Raw genomic sequence first — 26411 nt, 5'->3', positions numbered from 1 at the left:
CCCAAACTTTTCACACTGTGCCTTCTTATCTGTGTCTGTGGCCCCTTCAGCAGCCACGGTCGAGAACCAGGGCTGGGACGGGCCATGGCTTGCTGGGGAGAGGGTGTGGACAGGGATAAGGGGTTGAGACCAGGCCAGGAGACAGGGGCCCAGGCTGGGGGCAGGGTTGGTGTAGAGCTGGGGCTGAGTGGTGCTCCTCCCTGCCCTCCATGGGGGCTGGCTTTTGCCCTGAGGTGCCCCCTGAACATTCCTCTATACCCCCAGGAGGCATCCCCCACATTTTGGGGACCACTGCTCACTAAACTGAACCCTACTCGCTAAGCAGCGGCTTCCACACGCCTTCCCCCATGACCCCATCCAGTATGTCACCTCTGTTCCACCCTTCCCCACTGGCCCCCACCCTGCTCACTCCTTTACGGCCCCCGGAAATGAAATCCTCAAAATATTATTAATTTCCAACCCACAACCCATTGGAGGTCCTGGGCATCCCAGTTGAACTGCTCTGCATCCACCTTCCCAGAGAAATGCCGTTCTCTTGGACAGTCCCAGACTTGGAAGTCTGTGAAATTCAGACTGTGAGCAGCAAACCTGGCTCCCCGCCCAGGAGGGATTTGGAATTTTGTTCCCTTTCACTTTGGACAGTAACAGGAGAAGGGTGACCAGCGAGCCAGAAACCTGCCAGGGGTCGGGGGAGGTGATGCTCCGGCTCGCTTGGCCCCTGTCTGCGGCACCTTGAGCAGCAGTGGGCCACCCCCCGCCCAGGCCCTGCTTCCAGGGACAATGGCCATGTGATCTGAAGCTCCCCTCCTGCCCGGCATGCTCGGCCCCTGTCCCCCAGTAGCTAGTTCCAGGCAGTGAGTGGGCCAGAGAAGCCAACACAACTTGCAGGGGGCGTGAGGTGAAGGGAGGACAGAACCCGCCCCCCGGATGACATGTCGCAGGGAGGGGCAGCGGGGCAGGGAGAGCTCGGCAGCACAGGGCTGGGGGGCGGGGGGGTCACTGGTGCAGGGGAGACACGAGGGGCAGTCACATGTCCTGCCCTTTAGAGTGTCCCCCGCCCCGAGTGTGGGGAGACATGAGTCATCTTTGTCCTTAACCTCTATTTATTAACAATTACCAAAATAGAAAACACACACGCTAAGCGTACAATGCTGGGCTCACCAATCCTGATCACGCCAATGAACTTTCGCTGTTGGCCAGACAAGGTTGGTCTCATCTGGGTTCTGGTTCCTGCACATCATGGCCGTGTAGAGGATTCTGACCGCGTTGGTTTGGGTTGTGTCTCGGAGGGGAGTTCTTTCTTTCTTTCTTTCTTGGACCCTGGTTTTTTCTAATGAAACTTGAGCCCTGCTTAGCAATACCTTGACCAATCTTTGTAACAAAACAATATTTCCCACCAGTCTTAACCCACCACCTAGGAGTTCATTTAAATGTTGACAAAAACAAAGGAAAGGCCAGACCGTGATAACTATAGGTAGACGAACGGACGTATTACAAACTAAAGCACAGACAAAAGCAATGGTACCTTTTGAACAAAACTGCTGGCATGTCGTTTTGCCAGACAGACAGAGGTGCTGACTTTCTAATGTGCCAGGGGAGGCCCCCCCAGGCTCCACCCTGTGGCTGTGGGTTCAATCCATTCCATCGCCAGGTGGTTCTTTCGTATCATTTCCCAGGACCAGGATGGGGGTCATCCCAGGATTATGTGGAAGCTCTTGAAGCCCCAAACCACTTCTGCCACCAAGATCAGGCATGGAGACCCTCTCCCCCCGAATGCCGTATGGCATTAGCTGTGTGTGCGGGGGGGAGTATCTCACTGGTAGGCACGCTTTGCATATATGCCTTAGTGTAATAATTCTGCAGATGAACTGTTCTAAGAATATCACTATTTTTGGGCAGGGTTCCCTGACATTTATGTAAAGATGGGATCTTATCTAACTAGGGAAATCTAAGATGTTTATACCACAATCAGCTACATGGTCAGTGGACATTCGTCGCCCAAAACACGGGATATCAAGAGCCCTGTGACTCTCTTGGGAAAGGAGTTTTATGAATATTTTTAACAGGTTTCCCCACCCAAATATTGCAATAGACTCTCCAGTAAGGGCATATTGAAAATGGTTATTAATGGGGGCCTCTAAAGTGAGTGTCAGACTCATGCTACAGCAATATCTGAACCGTGGTACGCAGGGGAGTGGTGTGGAAGATCCCTGGGGACAGAGAGGAGCTGAAGTCCCTCAGAGTTAGGGGAACTAGGCAATGCGGAGTGACAGAGTTCACACCCTGCACAGATGGACTGAAGGAATCAGCATCTACCGGGGGCTGAGGGCTGGGATGGGGCTGCCTGGGCAGTAGAATGGGAGGCAGGTTGGGACTGAGGAACCCAGGGAACATTTCAACCCTTAATGACACAAAACACACAAACGCTCCCGAGTCTCTCCCGGGGAATTAACATTTCTTTGCAGAATGCTCAAGGTTTTAACAGAAATGAGTGAACAAACCAAAGGGCCACTCGATGGCGCCAGAAGCTAAGGAACGAAAAAGCCCCAGGATTCTTTGTGTTGCCTTGGTGCTGAAAAGGGACTTGGTTCCACTCATTGGATTGCTGTGGCCGGTGAAATCCCAGGAAGGAGCCATGCCAGTCCACGGTGACACTAGGCGTGAGGAGGCTTTAATCTGATTCCAATGGAATAATGATTTTACACCTGAGTCATTAGCGGCAGCTTCCCAAGGGCAATTCCAATTGGTTCCTCCCAGAGATGGGTGGTCGGGGAACAGGGAATCTCTCTGGCTCCTCCTGTCAGTTCTCCAGTCTTTCTCCCTCCCCCACACTATCACATGCCCCCACTATTAATGAACTTATGGATATAAACTAGCCCTCAACAAGTTTTACCTTGACATTAGGTGAAGGTTTCTAACCACCAGAGGAGTGAAGTTCTGGAACAGCCTCCCAAGGGGAGCAGTGGGGGCAAAAAACCTCACTGGCTTCAAGCCTGAGCTTGGTAAGTTTATGGAGGGGACGGTATGAGGGGACTGCCTACAACGGTGTGTGGCTGATCTGTGATTGCTAGCAGCAAATATCTCCAGCAGCCGGAGATGGGACAATAGGTGGGGAGGGCTCAGAGTTACCACAGAGACGTCTTTCCTAGGTGTCTGCCTGGTGCATCTTGTCCACATGCTCGGGGTCTAAACTGATGGCCATATTTGGGCCTGGGAAGGAGTTTTCCCCAAGGGTAGATTGGCAGAGACCCTGGGGGGGGTGGGGGGTTCGCCTTCCTCTGCAGCATGAGGCATGAGTCACTTGCAGGTTTCAACCAGTGTAAATGGTGGATTCTCTGTAACTTCATGTCTTTAAGCCATGATTTGAGGAGGTCAGTAACTCAAGCAGAGTTTAGGGTCTATTACAGGAGTGTGGTGGGTGGGGTCCTTTGGCCTGCAAGGTGCAGGAGGTTGGACCAGATGATCACGCTGGTCCCTTCTGACCTTAAAGGCTCTAAGTCTAAACAGGAGAGGGAAGTAAAGGAAAAATTAAAAAAAATAAACCGAACATTGTACTACAAGGATGACTCCAACAGCCCCTTTCTTCCTCTACCGGGGGTTGAATGACCTGCTGGGATTTGGGACAGTAATTCTCTCATTCCATTGATAAACTGATACAACGTGACTGAAATTAAACCAATTCCCGGCCAAGAAAAGAGCTCATCCCTGCATTGGCCGGGAATCGAACCCGGGTCAACTGCTTGGAAGGCAGCTATGCTCACCACTATACCACCAATGCCACAATATGCTATGCATCCGATGAAGTGAGCTGTAGCTCACGAAAGCTCATGCTCAAATAAACTGGTTAGTCTCTAAGGTGCCACAAGTACTCCTTTTCTTTTTACGAATACAGACTAACACGGCTGTTACTCTGAAATCTGGGGAGAGTGTCCTCCTACGTGCCACTTACACCAAATGACTCACCCCCCAGCGCTCAGGAGCTGGCCGGACAGGCTGGAGGCGGCCCTGTCAGCTGGGAGCGGAGACGGGGCTCCCAGCGTGAGGGACAGATGGGACACGGGGGCCACATCCCAGCTGCGGGAGCGCCAACCCCACCTCTGCCCCCTGAGACGGGGCAATGAAAATCCATGACCAGAATGGCAACTTTTCACCGCAGAAGGAAGGAGACAGCTCCTTCTAAAGCACCTTTGCGTTGGTTCCCGCTACGCACAGAAGGGTTTGCTGCAGCTGCTGACTATTTCCCAACTCCTTGGGCTATGCCGGCTAAGGAACGACGCAGGCTGTCACTCAAGTGGAGCCGGGGAATGATTTTTGACAGGGACGGCTGCCTCGTCTTAAGGGTGTTCGTCGGTCACCTTATAATCTAGCGGGTGCTTGGTACGTGCAGGCAGCCCCCGCTCCTGGTCTCTCCCGAGAAAGAAAGTTTCTGCGCAAAAGCCACGCTTTTCAACCGAAAGGAGGAAAGGAAATGGCCAGCAGGACATAAGGAAGGTAGCGTTCTTAGGGGTGGTAATCCATTATTTTTTGTCAAGGTCCAAATGTCTTGTTTCAGAGAAAATAATAATAAAAAATAACAATAATGATAATAATCGGTAGATAAAAAAGATTTCGGCATCCGTTCGAAAGCGTCTGGCAGTCCGGATTTGGCCTGCCATCTGCCTGTTGACTACCCCCTCTTTTACACACATTGACTCTGGAGAGTGATTTCTCTCCACTCTCTCAGCTTTGAAGAGCTGGTCAGTTTTACCCTCGGTGTCCTACCAGGCTGACTCAAGCCATGTTATCGACGACGGCGACACTAGGATTGAAAGATTATATCGTATTATAAAAACTGTAAAGAAAGATGTCTGAACGTGAGCTTTCCGTTCTGAACGGGCCGGTTCCCCCAATTCAGTTCCAAATGCTCGTCTAGAAATGCCCCCCGGGAGCCCCCGCACTCCCCAGCAGGAGTGAAAGGAGAAAACCCCCCCTCTGCCCTTAGCTCCAGGCTGATTCATCAGGGGTGGGGGAATGGACTTTCTTCGCTGCTGAGCAGGGAGCCAGGGCAGTTCTCTGGGAATCAAGGTTCCCAGCCTGTCCCAGATGCTTCATTGCTCCCCGGGGCCCTGGAGGCTTCAGACAGTCCCGGAGGCCAGGCAGCTGCTCAGTGAGCTTTCCCCCGTGCGGCTGGCCGTGCCTGAGTATGCCCACTCTAAGGGCCTGAGTTCAGCCATCAGCAAAGGCAGCAGCTTTGCTCCCTCCTTCTAAACAGCGTTCCCAGGCAGTGGTTCTCAACCATGGGTCCCCGATTGAGGGGGCAGCGAGCAGGTTTCAAGGTGTGTGTGGGGGGGGGGGGGTCTGCCAAAATAAACCAGAAAGCAGGGCCGGCCTTAGACTTGCTGGGGGTCATGGGCAGAGAGCTTGAAATCTGAGCCTGACCGCCCAGGACTGAAGCCAAAGCTGGAGCAAATTCCGTTCACGGGGGGCCCTTGTTGTGGGGGCCCCTGCGCAATTGCTCTGCTGGCTACCCCCTAACGACAGCCCTGGCTTTCAATCATAGTGGGCGTGCAGAAACCAATTGTACTGGCACAGGGGTGGGCTGTGGAGGTTTTATACCGTGTTGGGCCGGGGCCCCAGAAAGATCAAGGTTGGGCACCCCTGCTCCAGGGAATACCCGGAGAACAAGACTCAGTCCGATTCGGTGCTGCCAACGCTCAGGCTTTTTGCCACGAGGCTCGTGAGAGGTATTGTTTTCCGAAAGCCCGCCCCTCACAGCCCTCCCCTCACACTGACACCCCCATGGACCCTGCCCCTCGCAGCCCCTCGATTCACACTGATACCCCATAGCCCTCCCGCCGAGCCCCTCCCCTCACACATAGAGGGACTTGTTTGCTGGAGCACATAGTAACGCCCCCGAAACCCCCCAGTGCAAGGACTCCCCCAGCTAGTCAGGTCCATACGTGGGTCCCTCTTTTCAATCACACCAGATGACTCCCTTTGAGCAGCTACCTTCTGAGGCCAACAAGAAACCTTCCAGTTTGGGCTCATTCATGCACCACATTACCCCTTGTCCTTGGCTCGTTCACGTCTGCTGGCTGTGAGGCGTGATGCCCTTTGTCTCCCTGCCTCGCCAACAATCCTGTTTCTTCAAGATTGAACCCAAGACCAGAAACTTGCTGCAGCTTATGCCAGCCCCATAGAGGAATTCAGAGACACAAAGAGAAGATCCATAGGTGACCTCGGCAAACCACATAAGAACCGGCCCAGACTGGGTCAGACGAAAGGTCCATCTAGCCCAGTATCCTCCTCCTCCTCCCTCTGTTAACCTGGGGCTCTTTCACAACCCAAAGCTCTTGGTAACTGTTACTCTATGCGAGGTGGTGTCAGGAAATATAATCAGGGGAGACACGACCGTCCGACCGATCGATGGCTGGCACAAACAGGACAACACAGGAGTGCTTTCATTTAAAGCTAAACTTTACTTAGTCTCAAGCACTTACACGTGTCCGTGAGAGGTTATGTAAGACACCCCCAGTCCTTGATAATTACCAAAGCTGAGTGTGGCTCTCGAGTGACACAGCGGCAGGCTTCTGGGGCCAAAATCTTCCATCTGCCGGTGGGGACTGCACAGATGTATCCAGAGGGAGAGTCCAAAAGAGTCCAACCACCTCAAACTTTTTCCCCCTGATTTATACATTAGTAATAAAATGACATGTCCCTTAAAGCAAACTTGTTAAGTAAGCAGTTTCAATGGTCAAGCAAGAGGTTCCTTCTGATTATCGATTAACCAGGTGTGGGTTCTTCCAGAGTTTGGGGCCTTGAGGCCCCAATAGACATTCCTGGGGCACATCCTGCTCTTCTAAGATTGCATCAGCAACTTCAACACAATTCTTATCAGGAAGGACGCGGGGTCAAGCTGCCCTTTCTGTTGGCACCCAAAACTCCCTGCCCTCCTGCCTTGGTCAAGCTGAGACTGCGTGAATGACCAGTTTTACAGCTTGCTGACTTGGCTGCTTTTAGCAATAAGCCATAGTGGTTTCAGGCACTTTACTGGTTTGCCAAAACCTCCCCGTACACCTCCTGCCCCTCAGTGCCACTAAATCTCCACACCTAGACAGCCGGTCCATCTGCTGCACCCCCAATCCCCATGCTTAAGCCTCCCTGCCAAAGTCCTGCACCTGGCTCCACAGAATTAAGTCTCACGTCTTGCTGGGAACTCGACTTCTTGTGCCCAGAGTGTCTCTGCCTCCTCAGTAGATGACCCGAGAAACACAGTGTCTGCCTTTTCTAAAGAAGTGCTTGGAAGAGGCTGGGTGTTTCTCTGCTTTCTCGCCAGCTGGGAAAAGCCTCTTGGGGAAAAAATCTCCTGCCCCACTGCAAAAGTGAGCACCTTGAATGGGAATGGCCAGAGGTCCCACCAGTGGGGCTGGCCCTGCTTTCCTACTGTCTTCTGATGTTGGCCACAGAGCATCAGCAGCCACCCCACATGCTGGTCTGCAGGTGGGTGTTTGGCATGGCAGGGAGCAGGCTGGCCGGGGGTCTTTGTGGCTGTCTGCTGGCCAGGCATAGGATGGTCCGCCCCTCCTCTTGCCTCACCCTGGGTTGCTCTGTGGCTTTTAAGCCTTCCCTTGGAGCTGTCAGCACCAGACACCTGTGCTCTAGGTGCCCAGAGGAGGAAAGGTGTGGTGGGCGCCAGCCTGGGACTCTTCCTCCCTCCTGCCTAGCCCTGACTAGGAAGCCTAGCCCTGGCACTCCTGTCCATGTGGGCAAGAGGAAAAGTGTGGCAGCAAGCACAAGGGCCAAACTTGTGGGCATCAGGTGAAGCAGGGAGAATCCCAACCATCAGGTCAAACCGCAGGATTGCAGGCATCGGTAGCCAGGGCGACAAGTTCTAGAGGCCCAACCCACTGCGGCCATCCCGTCAGGCCATCCTGACTGAAGACCTGGCTCTGGTGGGCGAGAGTCACCCAGCAGGAGGGAAAAGACTCGCAAGCAAAGACGAGGTCCCACTGATATTTGAATTCGGATTGCAGGATTCAGAGTCCTGACCATTACACCATGGAACCAGCTTGTGCTGTTTTCTCTGGACATCTGTGACCCTCACAGGGCTGGCTTGTAGAAGGGGATTGTTGGCTCCTTACTAAAACTTAGTGGGGTTTTTTGGTTGGCTAGTTCCCAGTACCAAAAGAAAGGGGAAGGGTCAATGGGACTGACAGTCCCCAGGGGCAATGGGGAGAGGCCAAAGCTCCAAGTTAGCCTGACTGACAGGGCAGGCAGACTAATGAGGGAGTCACCAGGCCACGGGGTCCCATCCTCCACGTGAGCTGGAACTACCTGGGCCAGAGTGGGGCTGAGCTAAGGAGAGAGCAGGAGCCGAAGAAAAGCCGGGGAGCAGAGCTGTGGTGCTGTAGTGTGAGAAACTGCTACTTGTAGGAATTTGCTACCTGTAGCAGTTACTCATATGTAAGAGATTGTAAAAACTGCCACCTGGTGTAATTTGCTACCAGTAGCAGCTACCGATACCTACGGTTGTTCTAACTTGTCCTAATTTGGTACTTCTCGCCTTTCCCACCTTCTGGTACAGAGGTAGCAAATTGTTACCAGTAGCCATTATTGATCCCTACGGTTGTTCTTATTTGATGACTTGTCCTAATTTGCTAAAACTTAATAGTGGTGGGGGATGGACGCATAAAGCCTACTGCTTCCAAACGACCCTGTACATCTGTATCAACTGCCTCTTAATACAGGAGTGTAAAACATAGAGTGAGGTCATTCAAACATCGTTTATTTTGCAGCTTCATTTACTGTGCTCACAATGGAGGATCCTGACATTGTTACTTCTGCCCAAGTGGCCTGTGGGTTGGATTCATTGTAGTGGGACGCGGGACATGGGAAGGATAATTTAAATTCTTAATATCCTGAGGGTTCGCCTTCAATATACTTGTATGCCGGTGTAATTGATCACCATGACAGTTCTATTTTATTTATTACAATAGCACCAGCAAGTCACACAAGTCACACAGTAACTGTAGCGAGTCAATGCTGACATAACTTGAGTTAACGTAGGCTTGTAGTGTAGATATGGCCTTCGGTCTATGAAAGGTTTGGGAGAGGTAACAGGAAAAGTATGAGGGGAGACCAAGTTTCATTCAGGTGTTTAGCTCCAGCTTTTGTGGAAGTGGCCCTACGGCACCCGAAAGGTTCAGGATCAAAGAGACACATAAGAACAAAATATCATGTATTAATTACAATTTCTTGACTTCAGGGTGTATAATTCAGGTTTTTAGAATTCTTGTGGTTGTCAAACCCCCTTGGGGTTGTAGATGTGTGTTCATTATTTTTTGAAGGCCAAAACTATAAAGGGGTTCAACAAAGAATTAGATCAGTTCCTCAGGATAGGTGCATCAGCTATGAGCCGATAGAATCAGGGATGCATCCCCATGCTCTGGGTATCCCTAAACCTCTCGACTGCCAGGATGGTTCACGCAGTGATTGCCTGTCGTGTTCATTCCCTCAGAAGCACCTGCTGCTGGCCCCGGGCCAAGGACACGGTCCTGTACTAGCCAGAGTATTTGTCTGACCCACTGCAGCCGTTCTATCGTTCAGCAAAAGTGACAATAGATTTTTGCCTTGGAGATGGATGTGATTGTGAGAGATATACTGCCTTTATGGGATACGTGTGAATCCAGTTCTACACACAAGCAATAGCATGTGGAAAAACACTAAGGGCTGCACTGAGAGACAACATAGCAGTTGCAAAAGGCAATCACCATTGGTGGATTGAAAAAAAAAAACATTTTGAGACCAGAAATTCAGTCAGGCTGGAAGTCAGATGATCCAGCAGAATAAACTTCTGCTCTAAGAACAAGAAGAAAAAGTTAGAATTAAAAATTCCAAATTAGAAATCTCAGTAAAAAACATCGCAAATGCAATGCTAGAAACAAAGATGTCATTGCTAAAACTAACAAGTACTTACAGCTGCATATTTTCCAAGAGTACTTGTTGGTAAAATAGAAATGAGATAGCAGAATGACATGCATCTGCACAATAAGAAAGCTAAATGATGAAGTGATAAGAGTATTTCAAGGAATCCCAGGAGCAGATAAATTTGTGAACTGCTATGACTATAAACAATGCAGTGATAAAGTTCAGGTCAAATCAGTAAATCAATGAGTTAACAAGGATATTGCATTGGAATCAAGTCATCGATTTAGTCAAACCATCAGATTAATACAGCAGAAAATCAACCCCTTATAAATCCTAAAAGAGCAACCCAAGAAGGCAGGTGCATATTTAGTGATGCCAAAACCCCAATCAGAGAGATTTTTACCCAGGCAATGCAACCCAGATTTAGCCAGCTGAATATTTCAATACCAAAACCAAATTATTGCTTATATTTTGCCTACAACCTCAAAGCTAATTAGTTTTCTACTTAGTTTTCACTATTGTGTAGCTAATACTTCAACTCGCCCTCTCATCCCAAAACACATACAGACCTTAGAGAGACATTAGTAAAAGAAGTTCAAACAGCTCTCGCTGAAAAATACATATCTGACAACTCAATTCCTTGCAATGCTTCCATAGGTGAGGAGCACGCATTCAGTCATTTCATCGGGCAGAGTTTGAAGGCTATTAAGATTTGGGGAACTATTCTTCCTAGTATCCTTCCTTTGCAGATTTCAGAGGTGTTCACACACTCACACTCTGTTACACCCCCAATCTAACAGAAGGGCTGGGAGGTCTCCACATTCATAAAAAGAAAGACACAAAACAGAAAAAGAAAGAAAATGTTTCTAAGTTTATAAGGGGTTGGATCTCTGCACCTCTCGGTCTTTGGATTCACCTGGAGCAGGAACCGTAGCTGCAGTTTAGGAACCAGGTAACGCAATAGATGGTCCAGCATGTTGGGCTAGCAGGCTTTTCAGGTACAGGGAGACGAGTGAAGGCTGCATAGCCTGTCGATGTGATTCATTCCCCAGAGGGGATCAGTGCTGGGATCCTGGCACTCAGTCTCTCTGAGGCTACGTCTACACGGGCAGAGTTACAGAGCTGGCAGTTACAGTGCCGCTCAGAGAGCGCTGAAGGGTAACTGCTATTGTGTGTTCACACTGTCAGCTGCCTGCACAATAGCGTGTTCACACTTGTGGCATTTGCAGAGGTGTTCAGAGCGGTGCACTCTGGGCAGCTATTGCACTGAGCATTGCTTCTTTTTCTGCCGCTAAGAGTTGTGGGAAGGCAGAGGGGGTCACGGGGCATCCGGGGTCCTGTCCCAATGCCCCATGATGCATTGCTTCACGTCCCAGCAATCCCTGTGCTTCCGTCCACATTTGGCGCCATCTTTCAATGGTTGGTGTACTGCACACCCTGCCTCTTTCAGGCTGTAGGAATGGATCCCGCACTGTTGACCAATATGCTACACGTCACACCTGGCAGTGGAGTTATTCCTTAAACTACAAAGGCAGAGGAGGTCGACACTGACCTCACCACCCGTAGTGGCTACGACACGAGATTGCTTGTGGCGTTCACAGAGGTGCTGACCACAGTGGAACGCCGCTTTTGGGCTCGGGAAACAAGCACTGAGGGGTGGGATCACGTCGTCATGCACATCTGGGATGACGAGCAGTGGCTGCAGACCTTTCGGATGAGGAAAGCCACAGTCCTCCATCTAGCCCAGCTAGAGTGACCAGTGCCAGATGCGTCAGAGGGAATGAACAGAACAGGCTTGCTGACCTGCAAGCTGAAGGTCTGTCACCCTTACCTTTAACAATATTGTTGTTGATTCCCACTCATCCTATCTTACCACACCTCCCCTGGGGTCTCTGGGCAAATCAGGAGTGAACCACTCCTTTGATACAGACGTGTCCCAATCCAGCTGAATTGAGGCAGACTTTCGGCCAATGTCGTTTTCGAAAAGGCCTGCTTCACCCAGCAGGTTTCTCAAAGTATCTGTTGCTGTGAACCGCACTTAGTGTGGATGTGTGAACCCCAAAGATATCAAACATGAAAGAAACACAAGGCCAGTTCTGAGGAGGTTTCCAGAGCCAGGACTGAGGGTTAAACAGCTGGAAGGAAAAGGGGTCTCAGGCCCTATAAAAATAACTAGCTGCAAAAACAAAACAAAAATTACATTAAAAAACCAACCCAGAAAAGCTCCCATCACACGTCCATCACCATTGTAGATTTTGACATCTTCTGCCTAATGTGACATCTTTGCTTTGCGAACAAGAGACCTCGAGAACTCTGTAGCTGTTACCCTCTAACTGGGTAAAAGGCTACACATCTTCTCTCAAGTAATTTTCCTCTTCAGGGAAGATATATTCTAAAATTTATTAGAATAAATTCCATTTTAAATAGAAATAACTACCATCCAAGTGTGCTGCTTGCCTTGAGCTAGAATTCAGGATGTGACAGAGCGTCTGCCGAGACTGACCAAGCCCTCGGACCGCTAGCCCTTCCTACTTCTCCACTGGGCACCGATACTGCCAAAAATGACCTTGAGTGGGTCACCACCACACCCAGTGGCTTTGGGAAGAAGGATAAAGGAGTTTGAGGTGCAAGTCATGTTCTTCTCCATCCTCCCTGTTGAAGGAAAAGGCCCAGGTAGGAACTGTCGAATCATGGAGGTAAATGCGTGGTTACGCAGGTGGTGTTGGAGAGAGGGCTTTGGATTCCTCAGCCATGGCATGTTGTTCCAGGAAGAAGGATTGCTAGGAGGAGATGGGATCCACCTAACGAAGGGAGGGAAGAACATCTTCGCAGACAGGGTTGTTAACCTAGTGAGGAGGGCTTTAAACTAGGTTTGCCAGGGGACGGTAACTTAAGCCCTGAGCTAAGTGGGGAAGTGGGATACCGGGAGGAAACACAAGGAGGAGGATGCAACAGAGGGGGCCTCCTGATTCATACTGAGAAAGCAGGGCAATCGGCTAGTTATCTTAGATGCATGTAAACCAACGCAGGAAGCCTGGGAAACAAGCAGGAAGATTGGGAAGTCCTGGCACTGTCAAAGAAATATGATGTGATTGGACTAGACTTGGTGGGGCAGTTCACATGACTGGCACACTGTCATGAGGGAGATGAGGCTTTATTTGGACGACTAACAGAAGTTTCCAGATCACAGGCCCTCATGGGGGACTTCAATCACCCCGACATCTGCTGGGAGAGTAATACAGCGGTGCACAGACAATCCAGGCAGTTTTTGGAGAGTGTTGGGGACAACTTCCTGGTGCAAGTGCTGGAGGAACCAACCAGGGGCTGTTCTCCTCTTGACGTGCTGCTCACAAACAGGGAAGAATTGATAGGGGAAGTAGAAGTGGGTGGTAACCTGGACAGCAGTGACCATGAGATGGTCGAGTTCAGGATCCTCACAAAAGGAAGAAAGGAGAGTAGCAAAATATGGACCCTGGACTTCAGAAAAACAGACTTTGACTCCCTTAGGGAACTGATGGGCAGGATCCCCTGAGAGGCTAAGATGAGGGGAAAAGGTGTCCAAGAAAGCTGGCTGTATTTTAGAGAAGCCTTATAAGGACACAGGAACAAACCATCCCAATGTGCAGAAAGAATAGCAAATATGGGAGGAGACCAGCTTGGCTTAACAGTGAAATCCTTGCTGATCTTAAACACAAAAAAGAAGCTTACAAGAAGTGGAAGACTGGACAAATGACCAGGGAGGAGCATAAAAATATTGCTCAAGCATGCAGGGGTGTAATCAGGAAGGCCAAAAGACAACTAGATATGCAGCTAGCAAAAGATGTGAAGGGTAGCAAGAAGGGTTTCTACAGCTATGTTAACAAGAAAACGGTCAGGGAAAGTGTGGGACCCTTAACAAACGGGGGAGGCAACCTAGTGATAGAGGATGTGGAAAAAGCTCAACTACTCAATGTTTTTTTTTGCCTCGGTCTTCACAGACAAAGTCAGCTCCCACACTGCTGTCCAGGGCAACACAGTATGGGGAAGAGGTGACCAGCCCTCAGTGTGCAAGAACAGGTTAAGGACTATTTAGAAAAGTTGGACATGCACAAGTCGATAGGTCAGATCTGAGGATGCTGAGGGAATTGGCTTATGTGATTGCAGAGCCATTGGCCATTATCTCTGAAAACTCATGGCAATCAGGAGAGGTCCCAGATAATGGGCAAATACAGTGCCCATCTTTAAAGAAGGGAAGGGTGAGAACCCAGGGAACTACAGACCGGTCAGCCTCACCTCAGTCCCTGGAAAAATCATGGAGCAGGTCCTCAAGGAAACCATTTGGAAGCACTTAGAGGAGAGGAAGGTGATCAGGAACAGTCAACATGGATTCACCAAGGGCAAGTCATGCCTGACCAACCTGATTGCCTTCTATGACGAGATAACTGGCTCTGTAGATATTCGGGAAAGCGGTTGATGTGAGATATCTTGAATTTAGCAAAGCTTTTGATATGGACTCCCACGGTATTCTTGCCAGCAAGTTAAAAAAGTATGGAATGGATGAATGGACTATAAGGTGGATAGAAAGCTGGCGAGACTGTCAGGCTCAACGGGTAGTGATTAATGTCTCAATGTCTAGTTGGCAGCCAGTATCAAGCAGAATGCTCTAGGGGTAGGTCCTGGAGCCGGTTTTGTTCAACATCGTTATTAATGATCTGGATGATGGGATAGATTGCACCCTCAGCAAGTTTGCGGATGACACTAAGCTGGGGGGAGAGGTAGATACACTGGAGGGTAGGGATAGGGTCCAGAGTGACCTAGACAAATTAGAGGATTGGGCCAAAAGAAATCTGATGAGGTTCAACAAGGACAAGTGCAGAATCCTGCACTTAGGAAGGAAGAATCCCATGCACCGCTACAGGCTGGGGACCGAATGGCTCGGCAGCAGTTCTGCAGAAAAGGACCTGGGGATTATAGTGCATGAGAAGATGGATATAAGTCAGCAGTGTGCCCTTGTTGCCAAGAAGGCTAAGGGCATATTGGGCTGCATTAGTAGGAGCATTGTCAGCAGATCAAGGGAAGTGATTATTCCCCTCTATTTGGCATTGGTGAGGCCAGACCTGGAGTACTGCGTCCAGTTTTGGGTCCCCCATTACAGAAAGGATGTGGACAAATTGGACAGAGAGAGTCCAGCAAAGGGCAACAAAAATGATTACGGGGCTGGGGCACATGACTTATGAGGAGAGGCTGAGGGAACTGGGATTATTTAGTCTGCAGAAGAGAAGAATGAGGGGGGATTTGATAGTAGCCTTCAACTACCTGAAGGGGGTTCCAAAGAGGAAGGAGCTCAGCTGTTCTCAGTGCTGACAAATGACAGAAAAAGGAGTAATGTTCTCAAGTTGCAGTGGGGGAGGTTTAGGTTGGGTATTAGGAAACACTATTTCATTAGGAGGGTGGTGAACCACTGGAATGGGTTACCTAGCGAGGGGGTGGAATCTCCTTCCTTAGAGGTTTTTAAGGCCCAGCTTGACAGAGCCCTGGCTGGGATTAGTTAGTTGGTGTTGGTCCTGCTTTGAGCGGGGGTTGGACTAGATGACCTCTTGAGGTCTCTTCCACCCCTAATCTTCTGAGTCTCTCTGTGCTTCATGAAACTTTGGATTCAAATGGTAAAAGACAGTTGTGCCCAATGTAATCATGGCATCGTTTCGGAGTGTGATCAGTGCCACTGAACTAGGGAGCAGTGTTCTAAAAATAGTTTACATGGGACACAGGTCACCATAGCATCCATCTCTGGGGTGAAAATCAACCCCTAGTACCTGCAATTTCTACCTGAGTATTTGTCAAATCTTTGACCTTACTAGGAGTAATTTTACACTTCTCTGGCGTGGAATACTTCACCAACCACACATCATATCAGGAGCGATGGTGACGTATAATCTCCCGGGATGAGCTGAATAGAAATGTCACTTCCATTTTTCCTGTCTCTACCTGGATAGGGATTGCATTTCCCAAATGACAGGCAACATGCATCTGATTACGAAGGAGAGATCTTCAAAAGTGACCTCCTGCAGGGCCTGGGCCACAACTGCTTTGGGAGCCCAACGCATGGGTATTTTGCTTAGTTACAAGTCATTTACTAAGGAATCCTCTTCCCAGCTCATTTTGTTGTTACAGAGCGTGAAATGACATTTTCCCTATCCCTGCCCTTTGTTATAGTTCAATATATTTTAAGTGAGGAAAATGGTTGTAAAAATATCTGCTCTCCAGCACCACTTCAAGCAACATCAGAGCAACTGGGAATGAAACCATTTGTTCCCAAAGGAGAAACTTGATGTCTAACAATTGCTTTGAAATGGGGGAACAGTATAACCGGGATGCTCAGGGTTTGTTTAGACTAGGAAAAGTGATGGAGTTCAGGTCAGGTCAAGGGGAAAGCTAATGCCAACCACTGCACCTGGGCGGCCTCTGCTCTACAACTGTAATTGTCTTTTTATACCAAGAACACTAACTTGAGCAGCCAACGCCATGTACAGCCCTAGTGGATGTAAGACACAGGTAGTTTTTGCTTCAGTGTACCTTGTTGCATCAAACCTCTCTCCCGCACCTGGAGCTGATAAACATTCCTGGCTGGAGGGACACACATACCTACAACTCAAAAGGAAAGGAGTTGATAGAAAAGATCACAGGACTGACCCCAAAGAAAGTGAGCGGCAAAAGGCAGAAGCTGGCAACTCATCTGGTGGAGCTGAGAGACCACAGTGAAGATGGTGCAAAAATCTTTGGCCAGCCCTAGTCAAAGCATTTATTACAGTTCTCTCTCATGTGGGTTTTCTCATGTCTAATAAGGCTGGAGCTCTGATTGAAAGTTTTCCCGCACTCAGAGTACGTGAAGGGTGTCTCCCCTGTGTAGCTTCTCTTATGTCTGATGAGGTGAGAGCTCCGACTGAAGCTTTTCCCCACACTCAGCGCATGTGTAGGGCGTCTCTCCTGTGTGGATTCTCTGATGTGAGATGAGAGCTGAACGACGAATGAAGCATTTCCCACACTCAGAGCATCCATAAGGCTTCTCACCTGTGTGGATTCTCCTATGTGTGCTCAGGGTAGAGCTGTGATTAAAGCTTTTCCCGCACTCAGCGCATGTGTAGGGCCTCTCTCCTGTGTGGATTCGCTGATGTGAGATGAGAGCTGAACTACGAATGAAGCATTTCCCACACTCAGAGCATCCATAAGGCTTCTCACCTGTGTGGATTCTCCTATGTGTGCTCAGGGTAGAGCTGTGATTGAAGCTTTTCCCGCACTCAGAGCACGTGTAGGGTTTCTCTCCTGTGTGGATTCTACGATGTGTGATAAGGTGTGAGCTGCGATTGAAGCTTTTCCCACACTCAGAGCACGTGAAGGGCGTCTTTCTTGTGTGGATTCGCTCATGTGTGATAAGGTGTGAGCTGTGACTGAAGCTTTTCCCGCACTCAGAGCACATGTAGGGCGTCCCTCCTGTGTGGATTCTACGATGTGTGATAAGGGCTGAGTGCCCACTAAAGCTTTTCCCGCACTCAGAGCATGTGTAGGGTTTCTCTCCTAGGTGGTTTCTCCAGTGTGTGAGAAGGTCTGAGCTCCGATTGAAGCTTTTCCCACACTCATGGCATGTGCAGCGTGTCTCTTCCAAGTTGATTCTGTCACGTGTATTAATGTCTGAGTGGCTACTGAAGTTTTCCTCTGGCCTCTGCTGAGTCTCATAAGCTTTTGCTTTTTCTGAGAGCGCACAATTCCCGGAAACATTCCCTTTGGATCCTCCTGATAACGTTCCATGTGGTTCTACTTGCTCAGCATCTTCCTGCTGGAGTTTCTCCTCCTCATTCTCACCCACCATCCCATCACCTGATGGGAGACAGAGAGAATCCAGACATAGGTCATTCCCTGCACCAGAAAGAAAGGAAATCTCAGATAGATGAATGGAAAAAAGAGCCAACAAACCAAAATATGTGCGGAAGAGATCAAACCTCTGTGGAGCTTGATTTTCCCCAAACCCTTCCACAGAGGAAGGGATCAGTTTTGGTCCCCATCTCACCAGAACACTCATGGGAAAGCGAGATTGCAGAGGGACCTGCTGCCAGTTGTCAGTCAGAATAGGAGAGAAGCCATGAGGGACATCTGCCAGAATGATTCCATTCTGCAGGGAACAATCCTGAACTTGGAGAGCTCACAAGGTCTTTCTATGGCATCCCAAATGTTTCCTGCGCTCCCAAACAGTTTTTGAGTTGGCTTTACCAATTCCTCACCTGTGCAGGCAGCTCTCAGGAGCGCTTCTTTCTCAGAGCCCTGGAGGTCTGGAACCCACGGCTCTTCCCCTCGTTCCATCTGGAATATCACATCAGGTTTGGAAACTGGAAACCCTACTCCACGCAAAGAAAACAAAAGGAGGTCAGTGGAATTTGTGGGATACTTGTCACAAAGAATATTCCATGATTTTAACCCCAGATCATTTTTAAACAGTAACATCCCAAGGCCAGCTTTCTTGGCTCAAAGTAGCAGGAGCGTTATTATTATTATTATAAATCATGTTCACTACCTTAGTGCCTAAGGACCAACTAACAGCAGGTCCCCATTGTACTAGGCAAAGTACAAACAGAGAAAAGTAGATGGCCCATGCCCTGAAGAATTTACAATCTAAATAGACAAGACAGGCACAGAATGGGGGAAGGGATAGAACCCACTGTTAGAAGACAGATATTGAGGCCTGCCTGTAAAGCCTACACTTTAAGAATATAGCTGTATTTTTATCACTTAGCTACTTACAGGGGTATAAAAACAAAGAATCAAAATCGCAGTCCGCCTGTTTATGGGCCTTCTCTCACTAGGATAGTCTGAGGCCTTCTTCTTAGGCTAAGGCCTTTGGCTAAGCAGCAGGGGTAGCCATAAGCTGGGAAGCATAGGGTCATATCCTCACATCCCAAACCAGTCACACTGACATAAGGTGGTACTGGGATGTTAGGAAGACAATTATGTCTGGATAGTGCCCATCACCACCAGATAAAGAAACAGATCTTAAGGTGGTTAAAGAAAACTTAGTTTAACAGCATCCTGTCTGGCAAGAAATCACTTGTCAATGGTTGTGGTTGTGAAACCTTCATTTCTGTATTGTTTTATCTTTATGGCCACCACTTTTACATTGTTAATCAGTCTGGTTCTCTAATTGTTTCTGTCTGCTGTATAATTAATTTTGCTAGGTGTAAGTTAATTAGAGTAGTGGGATATAATTGGTTACAGAATTATGTTATGATATGTTAGGATTGGTTAGTTAAATTTCAGTACAATGATTGCTTAAGGTATAGCTGAGAATATTACTGTATAAACAGAGTCAAACAGGAGATGGAAGAGAAATTGGGATCATAGATTCTATGAATCATAGAATATCAGGGTTGGAAGGGACCTCAGGAGGTCATCTAGTCCAACCCCCTGCTCAAAGCAGGACCAACCCCAACTAAATCATCCCAGCCAGGGCTTTGTCAAGCCTGACCTTAAAAACCTCTAAGGAAGGAGATTCCACCACCTCACTAGGGAACCCATTCCAGTGCTTCACAACCCTCCTAGTAAAATAGTGTTTCCTAATATCCAACCTAAACCTCCCCCACTGCAACTTGAGACCATTACTCCTTGTTCTGTCATCTGCTACCACTGAGAACAGCTGAGCTCCTTCCTCTTTGGAACCCCTCTTCAGGTAGTTGAAGGCTGCTATCAAATCCCACCTCACACTTCTCTTCTGCAGACTAAATAATCCCAGTTCCCTCAGCCTCTCCTCATAAGTCATGTGTTCCAGTCCCCTAATCATTTTTTTTCGACTCCACTGGACACTTTCCAATTTTTCCACATCCTTCTTGTCGTGTGGAGCCCAGAACTGGACACAGTACTCCAGATGAGGCCTCACCAATGTCAAATGTTTGTTAAGGGGGAGGAATGGGAACAGGGACACAGGCAAGGCTCTGCGGTATCAGAGCTGGGAACGGAACACCAGGGAACAGACTCTATCAGCGTATAGAGATATGCCCGACTGATGTGAAGGGCTTCGGAATACATAATCTCACAGCTGTAAAAATGGTACAGGCTACACTACCACCCTGTGACATCATCAACAAAGTGCCCATTTGTGCCTGGGTAGGGGCCCTGCTATGGGAGGGAGGAGTGCAGCAAGGACTGGGGATCGGTGGCCAGGATCGCTGTGCATAGACATGGGGAGGGGGGTAATGAGTGGGAGAGGGAGGGCAAGAGTTAAAATAATATTTGGCTGGAAAAATTTTTAATGAAGTGAAACTGAACAGAAATAAAACTGGAGTGTAGGCTCTAAAGCAACAAGGCTTGGGTGGGGATTCAGGGTTAAAGGTCTGGGATCCCCCACAGCTCTACATCCCCATACCTCTCCTCCCTCCCACCCCAATTCCCGCATGCCCTTCCTCCACACTCCCCTCCCCTTCTTCCCATTACTCTCAGCCACCTCACGGTACCTTGGCAGCTTCCTGTATTCTCTCCTCGTCTCTCACTATCTCATCCCTCCCTGCTGCTTCTTAGCTCTAACCCTGCACACACCCTCTCCATGTCCTGGCACCCCAGAATTATCTACTCCCCCCTTCTCCTCCCCTCCTACGGCTCTGTTATCCCTTCACCCGTGGGGTCCTGAATGGCAACATCATACGTTTGCCTATCAAAAGAGGAGCTCGTCTGACTGTCACACAAGCCATGCATGAGCCATACACCTATTTACCTAATTTAGAATTCTACAGGGGGCATATTTTCCTCTTAAAATGAGGAAAAGGCATGAAAGCTACAGTTATCAATGTAGCCAATAAGGATACATTATATGCACTTTTAAAATGAATGATGGCACCAAAAAGGCACATGTCCAAAAATTATTCTAGTGGGTGGGAGATCAGGCAAAAAAAAAGGGGAGCAAGGAAACATGTCAAAACTTGTATGAGGAATAAAGGTATAAAGTTATTACTACTCAGGTTCTTTAGAGACCCCACAGCTTCTAATAACCGAGGAGACAAGACTCCTTACCCAGCAAGACCACCGTCTCATAGTTCTCCTGCATGACATTACAGTAGAGGGCTCTCTGAACAGGGTCCAGCAGAGCCCACTCTTCCCTGGTGAAATACACAGCAACCTCGTCAAAAGTCACCGGCCCCTGAAAGAGAAAGAGTCCAACACTCAGTACCTGCTGCCCCAGTCACAGCCCCACTATTCACAGAACAGCAGCACCAGGTAAATGGAAGCTCCGGGAGGCACATGTTAACAGAGCCCCACAACACCTTGCTTAGAGCACCCAGGAGGCATAAGAGGGTAGAAAGAGAGAAACTTTGTGTCTCCCAGCTGACAGATGGAGGCAGGGTCTTCACATTTATCACATACCTACTACCCAGAGCTTGATATAGGAGATGGTGCTGTCTCTGGACCCTGCTGGTGGCTCCCTGGTAGGAATCTCAACACTCTCCCAATAAAATATATGGAAGAAAGGGGAAGTCAATAGTAAAGAATAAAAGTTAGAAGGTCAGAATTGTAGAAAATTGGTAAGGGAAGCTATCAGAAAACAATGACCAATCAATGAAAATGAGAAGGAAGATTTTAAAAGTATATTAAATACAAAATTAATCCCTAACAGTGGTAGTGGTAAATTACTAGATGGAAATGGTAGAATTATCAAAAATAATGCAGAAGAGGTAAAAGTGTTCAATAAATATTTCTCTCCTGGATTTGGAGAAAAACAGATGAGGTACTCATATCATAAGATCTTGACGATGACAGTCGTTCCATTCCAACAATAACTCACGAGGATGGTAAACAGCAGGTATTACAGTTAGACGTGTTTAAATCAGCAGGTCCAGATAACTTGTATCCAAGAGTTTTAAAAGACCTGGTGGAGGAGCGTTAATGTGTTAATGTTGATTTTAATTAGGACTTGGAACACTGGGAAAATTCCAGAAGACTAGAATAAAGCTAATGCTCTGCCAATATTTAAAACATGTAAAAGAGATGACCCAGCTAATTACAAGAATGTTAGTCTGACATCGATACTGGGCAAGTTAATGAGGCAGCGAATATGGAAACACAGCATACATTAAATAGATTAAAAACTGTGATTGTAAATGGGGAACCATGGTCGAGTGGATTTCTTTCTAGGGGGTTCCCACAAGGATTGGTTCTTGGCTCTGTGCTATTTAACATTCTTATTAATGACCTGGAAGAGAATATAAAATCATCACTGATAAAGTCTGCAGTTGCCACAAAGATGGGGGGGGAGGGGGGGAGGCAGGAACTAATGAACTGTCGGTAGATTCAGGCTCCAGCACTGGGAGTCCGGGAAGTTTTCCCAGCTCTGGCTCGAGGGTTATTTCCTGTTCCACGAAGAGGGGAAGTTCCATTCCCAACTCCAGTGCTTTGAAATCAGGCCCTATCTGACATTACACTCCACATTCAGCACAGTGGTATGATTATAAAATGATTAGGACATAATTATGAGGCATTTTGTGCAAGATGCATCATGTGCGATGTCATTGGAAAAGTTATGATTTGCTGAATATGATTATCCTATTTGTGTGCATGGATCATATTTGTATCTGAAGTTATGGACATTGACTATGTATTTGTATTTTAAATGTGCTTACTCGGGGTAACACCCACAACTAGCCTTTCAGGTACAACAGTGAAGAAGCCAGACAGTGCTGATGGATCATCAACAAAGACAACGGACCATGGAAGAGTGTAGCCTTCCTGTGAATGTTTCAGCCAGTCCATGAGTCATGGCTACTATGACTCAGCAGGGAATGTGACCAGACCACATGACACTGGACTCCATTTTGGTACGTGTATTTTTCCACTAACTGGACTGGGAACTGAGTTTGGAACAAAGGGGTCCTGCCATATGGAAAAGCTACATAAGGTGGGGTGTGACATCATCTCTTAGCCTCATTCCCCACACAAGAGAACTACTGGAAACACCTGAGGAACAAAGACTACCCTGGGACCAGCACTTCCCCCAGTTCAAAGGGATTTCTAGCTTGTGTATGGAAACTTGGTGGACTGCTTCTATCATCACTCAGGGTGAGAAATTCCTAATTCAAATTCTATCCATCTGGTATGTTAGACTACGTTTGAGTTTTTGGTTATTTGCTAAGTAATCTGCTTTGATCTGTTTGCTATCACTTAAAATCTATCTTTCTGTAGTTAATAAACTTGTTTTATGCTTTATCTTAACCAGTGTATTTTGAGTGAAGTGTCTGGGGAAAATCTCAGCTTGGTTAGCACAAGCTTGTTGTGCATATCTTCCCCATATTGAGGGAAAGGCAAACTATATTAATGAGCTTACATTATAGAGATCCCCGTGCACTGTAAGATGGTCTAATTCTGGATTCATACTACAGCAGGTGTGCAAGGCTGGGGAGCTGGGAAATTGGCTGATGTCTTCTATCTGTCCTTGAGTGGCTTAGGTAAAGCACTCAGGTAGCTTAGTTGGATGCATGGCGCCACCTGCTGTCATGTTGGGATAAGAGGGCCTGGAGAGGCTGGCTGAATCTCCAGAACGCAGTGTGAGAAGGGCCAGCCCAGCTTGAGGGTTAGAGGCCACAGCGTTTCCCAGAAGCCCCCCAGACTGCACCTCGGGGTGACAACCCATCACACCCTAGATTACACAAGTTTCAGCAGGTTTGTCACAACCTGTCCCCTCCCTTTCCCTACCCTAGATATTTCCTGCCTCCCACCATCTCTAGCAGCTCCCACCCTCTTTTGCCTGTACTGCTCCCCTCCCTCAAAGCAGAGCCCACCACCAGCTCCCTGATAATTGCTTACCTGAGCCAGCTCCATTGCAGCCATTTCCTTCCCCCTGGGAGGATGGGATGATCTGGAGCGAAACATGGATGTTATTCTGTAGCCTGCCAGGGCGAGAAGGGCAACGTGAGAGAATTCAGGTGGGGCTTTTGTCCATTCCACAAGACAATTCCCCCCAGGATTTTTCCCTGCTAATGGACATTCTAGGTTCTGCCACACTGTGAAGCACAGAGTGACCTAATTCCAGTACAGACCTAGCCCCCTCCCACCAGGATGTAACCCTCTGAGACATGGTGAAACCCTCCCAGTATCAAAGTACTCCACTTAGGAAGGAACAATCAGTTGCACAGATACAAAATGGGAAACAACTGCCTAGAAAGGAGTACTGCAGAAAGGGATCTGGGGGGGTCACAATGGATCACAAGCTAAATATAAGTTAACAGTGTAACACTGTTGCAAAAAAAAAGCAAATATCATTCTTGGATGTATTAGGAGGAGTACTGTAAGCAAGACACAAGTAGTAATAATTAAGCAATGGGCTTAAATTGCAGCAAGGATAGTTTAGGTTGGACATTAGGAAAAACTTCCTAACTATCAGAGTGGTTAAGCACTGGAATAAATTGCCGAGGGAGGTTGTGGAATCGCCATCATTGGAGATTTTTAAGAGCAGGCTGGACAAACACCTGTCAGGGATGGTCTAGATAATATTTAGTCCTGCCTTGAGTGCAGGGGACTGGACTAAAGGGACCTCTCAAGGTCCCTTCCAGTTCTATGAACCAAAGGCCAGAGAACAGCAGAATCAAAGGAGTCCCTTTGGGGGATTCTTCCCGTCATTGTCCCCAAGGCAGCTGTCTCAGGTTTACAAAGTTGTTTGATGCTCCAGCCTTTATTCACTCTCTCCTGGGAGTGCCCCCTTTCATGGGTTGGGCCTAGTTTTAGCTTTTGGCAAGCATGACCCCAAGGGCTGTGAGACTCAGCCGTCTTGCCTCAGCACACCTTGTTTCTTTCTGTGGCTCCCCAGTGAGTCCAAATGAGTAGATACTTCGGATAGTGACTGTGAACATAAGAACAGCCCACTGCTTCAGAACAATGATCCATCTAGCTCAGTGGCCAGTGCCAGGTGCTTCAGAGGGAATGAACAGAACAGGGAATCATCAAGTGATCCATCCCCTGTCACCCATTCCCAGCTTCTGGCAAACAGAGGCTAGAGACACCATCCCTACCCATCCTGCCTGTGACACTGGCAGATGAGGTTTTAGCTCTTGTAAAAGCCCCCATGTCTTAACTGAACATGGACAAATACAGAGCTGGAATCTGTCTGGCTCATCTGTGTTAGTATTGTTAAAACAGGTATGAGAATTATAAGAATGTGTTTAGTGTTTAGACTTTATTGAATGCTTGTGAGTTGCTACCTGGGTTAATATCTGACTAGCTGCAGTGTAAGCCTCTGTGGCTCTGTAAATCACCAGACAAGAGAGAGACTTTACCTAGGTGAAGGGCTGTTTGGCAACAGAATGAATTACACCGCGCCTGGCAGGAAAGGTCCTTCAACACCAGATAGACGATTATCATAGAATCATAGAATATCAGGGTTGGAAGGGACCTCAGGAGGTCATCTAGTCCAACCCCCTGCTCAAAGCAGGACCGATCCCCAATTAAATCATCCCAGCCAGGGCTTTGTCAAGCCTGACCTTAAAAACTTCTAAGGAAGGAGATTCCACCACCTCCCTAGGTAACGCATTCCAGTGTTTCACCACCCTCATAGTGAAAAAGTTTTTCCTAATATCCAACCTAAATCTCCCCCACTGCAACTTGAGAGCATTACTCCTCATTCTGTCATCAGCTACCACTGAGAATAGTCTAGATCCATCCTCTTTGGAACCCCCTTTCAGGTAGTTGAAAGCAGCTATCAAATCTCCCCTCATTCTTCTCTTCCGTAGACTAAACATCCCCAGTTCCCTCAGCCTTTCCTCGTAAGTCATGTGTTCCAGTCCCCTAATCATTTTTGTTGCCCTTCGCTGGACTCTCTCCAATTTTTCCACATCCTTCTTGTAGTGTGGGGCCCAAAACTGGACACAGTACTCCAGATGAGGCCTCACCAGTGTCAAATAGAGGGGAATGATCACGTCCCTCGATCTGCTGGCAATGCCCCTACTTATACTTCTCAAAATGCCATTGGCCTTCTTGGTAACAAGGGCATACTGTTGACTCCTATCCAGCTTCTCGTCCACTGTAACCCCTAGGTCCTTTTCTGCAGAACTGCTACCGAGCCATTCGGTCCCTAGTCTGTAGCGGTGCATGGGATTCTTCCGTCCTTAGTGCAGGACTCTACACTTGTCCTTGTTGAACTTCATCAGATTTCTTTTGGCCCAATCCTCCAATTTGTCTAGGTCCCTCTGTATCCTATCCCTACCCTCCCTATCTTCCCAGTTTAGGGTCATCTGCAAACTTGCTGAGGGTGCAATCCACACCATCCTCCAGATCATTTATGAAGATATTGAAAAAAAACCGGCCCCAGGACCGACCCTTGGGGCACTCCACTTGATACCGGCTGCCAACTAGACATGGAGCCATTGATCACTACCCGTTGAGCCCGACAATCTAGCCAGCTTTCTATCCACCTTACAGTCCATTCATCCAGCCCATACTTCTTTAACTTGCTGGCAAGAATACTGTGGGAGACCGTGTCAAAAGCTTTTCTAAAGTCAAGGAACAAC

General features: G+C 48.2%; 3 protein-coding genes and 1 non-coding gene across 7 annotated transcripts in view; 1 reads left to right on the top strand and 3 right to left on the bottom strand.

The window, feature by feature from the left end:
* Nucleotides 1-26411, bottom strand: part of LOC102933291 (zinc finger protein OZF) — a 1218290-nt gene that overhangs the window by 88276 nt on the left and 1103603 nt on the right. The window lies entirely within an intron of this gene.
* LOC102934530 (zinc finger protein OZF) overlaps nucleotides 1-26411 on the top strand; it is a 1287564-nt gene that overhangs the window by 1050063 nt on the left and 211090 nt on the right.
* LOC102930400 (zinc finger protein 501) overlaps nucleotides 1-26411 on the bottom strand; it is a 1110025-nt gene that overhangs the window by 1022180 nt on the left and 61434 nt on the right. The window contains exon 1 of one of the 3 annotated variants that reach the window (XM_043537401.1): nucleotides 23716-24053. The exons of the other annotated variants lie outside the window; for them this stretch is intronic. Within the exon in view, the coding sequence (XP_043393336.1) occupies nucleotides 23716-23781 (66 nt within the window). The 5' untranslated portion in view covers nucleotides 23782-24053. Of the gene's footprint in view, nucleotides 1-23715; nucleotides 24054-26411 lie in introns of those variants that run through there. 3 annotated transcript variants of the gene reach the window in all.
* On the bottom strand, nucleotides 3707-3778 carry TRNAG-UCC. Its single transcript has one exon. It is a non-coding gene; the product is annotated as a tRNA-Gly (tRNA).

The sequence above is a fragment of the Chelonia mydas genome, chromosome 28 (genome assembly GCF_015237465.2).
Source record: "Chelonia mydas isolate rCheMyd1 chromosome 28, rCheMyd1.pri.v2, whole genome shotgun sequence".
Classification (NCBI taxonomy): Eukaryota; Metazoa; Chordata; order Testudines; family Cheloniidae; genus Chelonia; species Chelonia mydas.
This window is presented reverse-complemented; position numbering and strand designations above follow the sequence as displayed.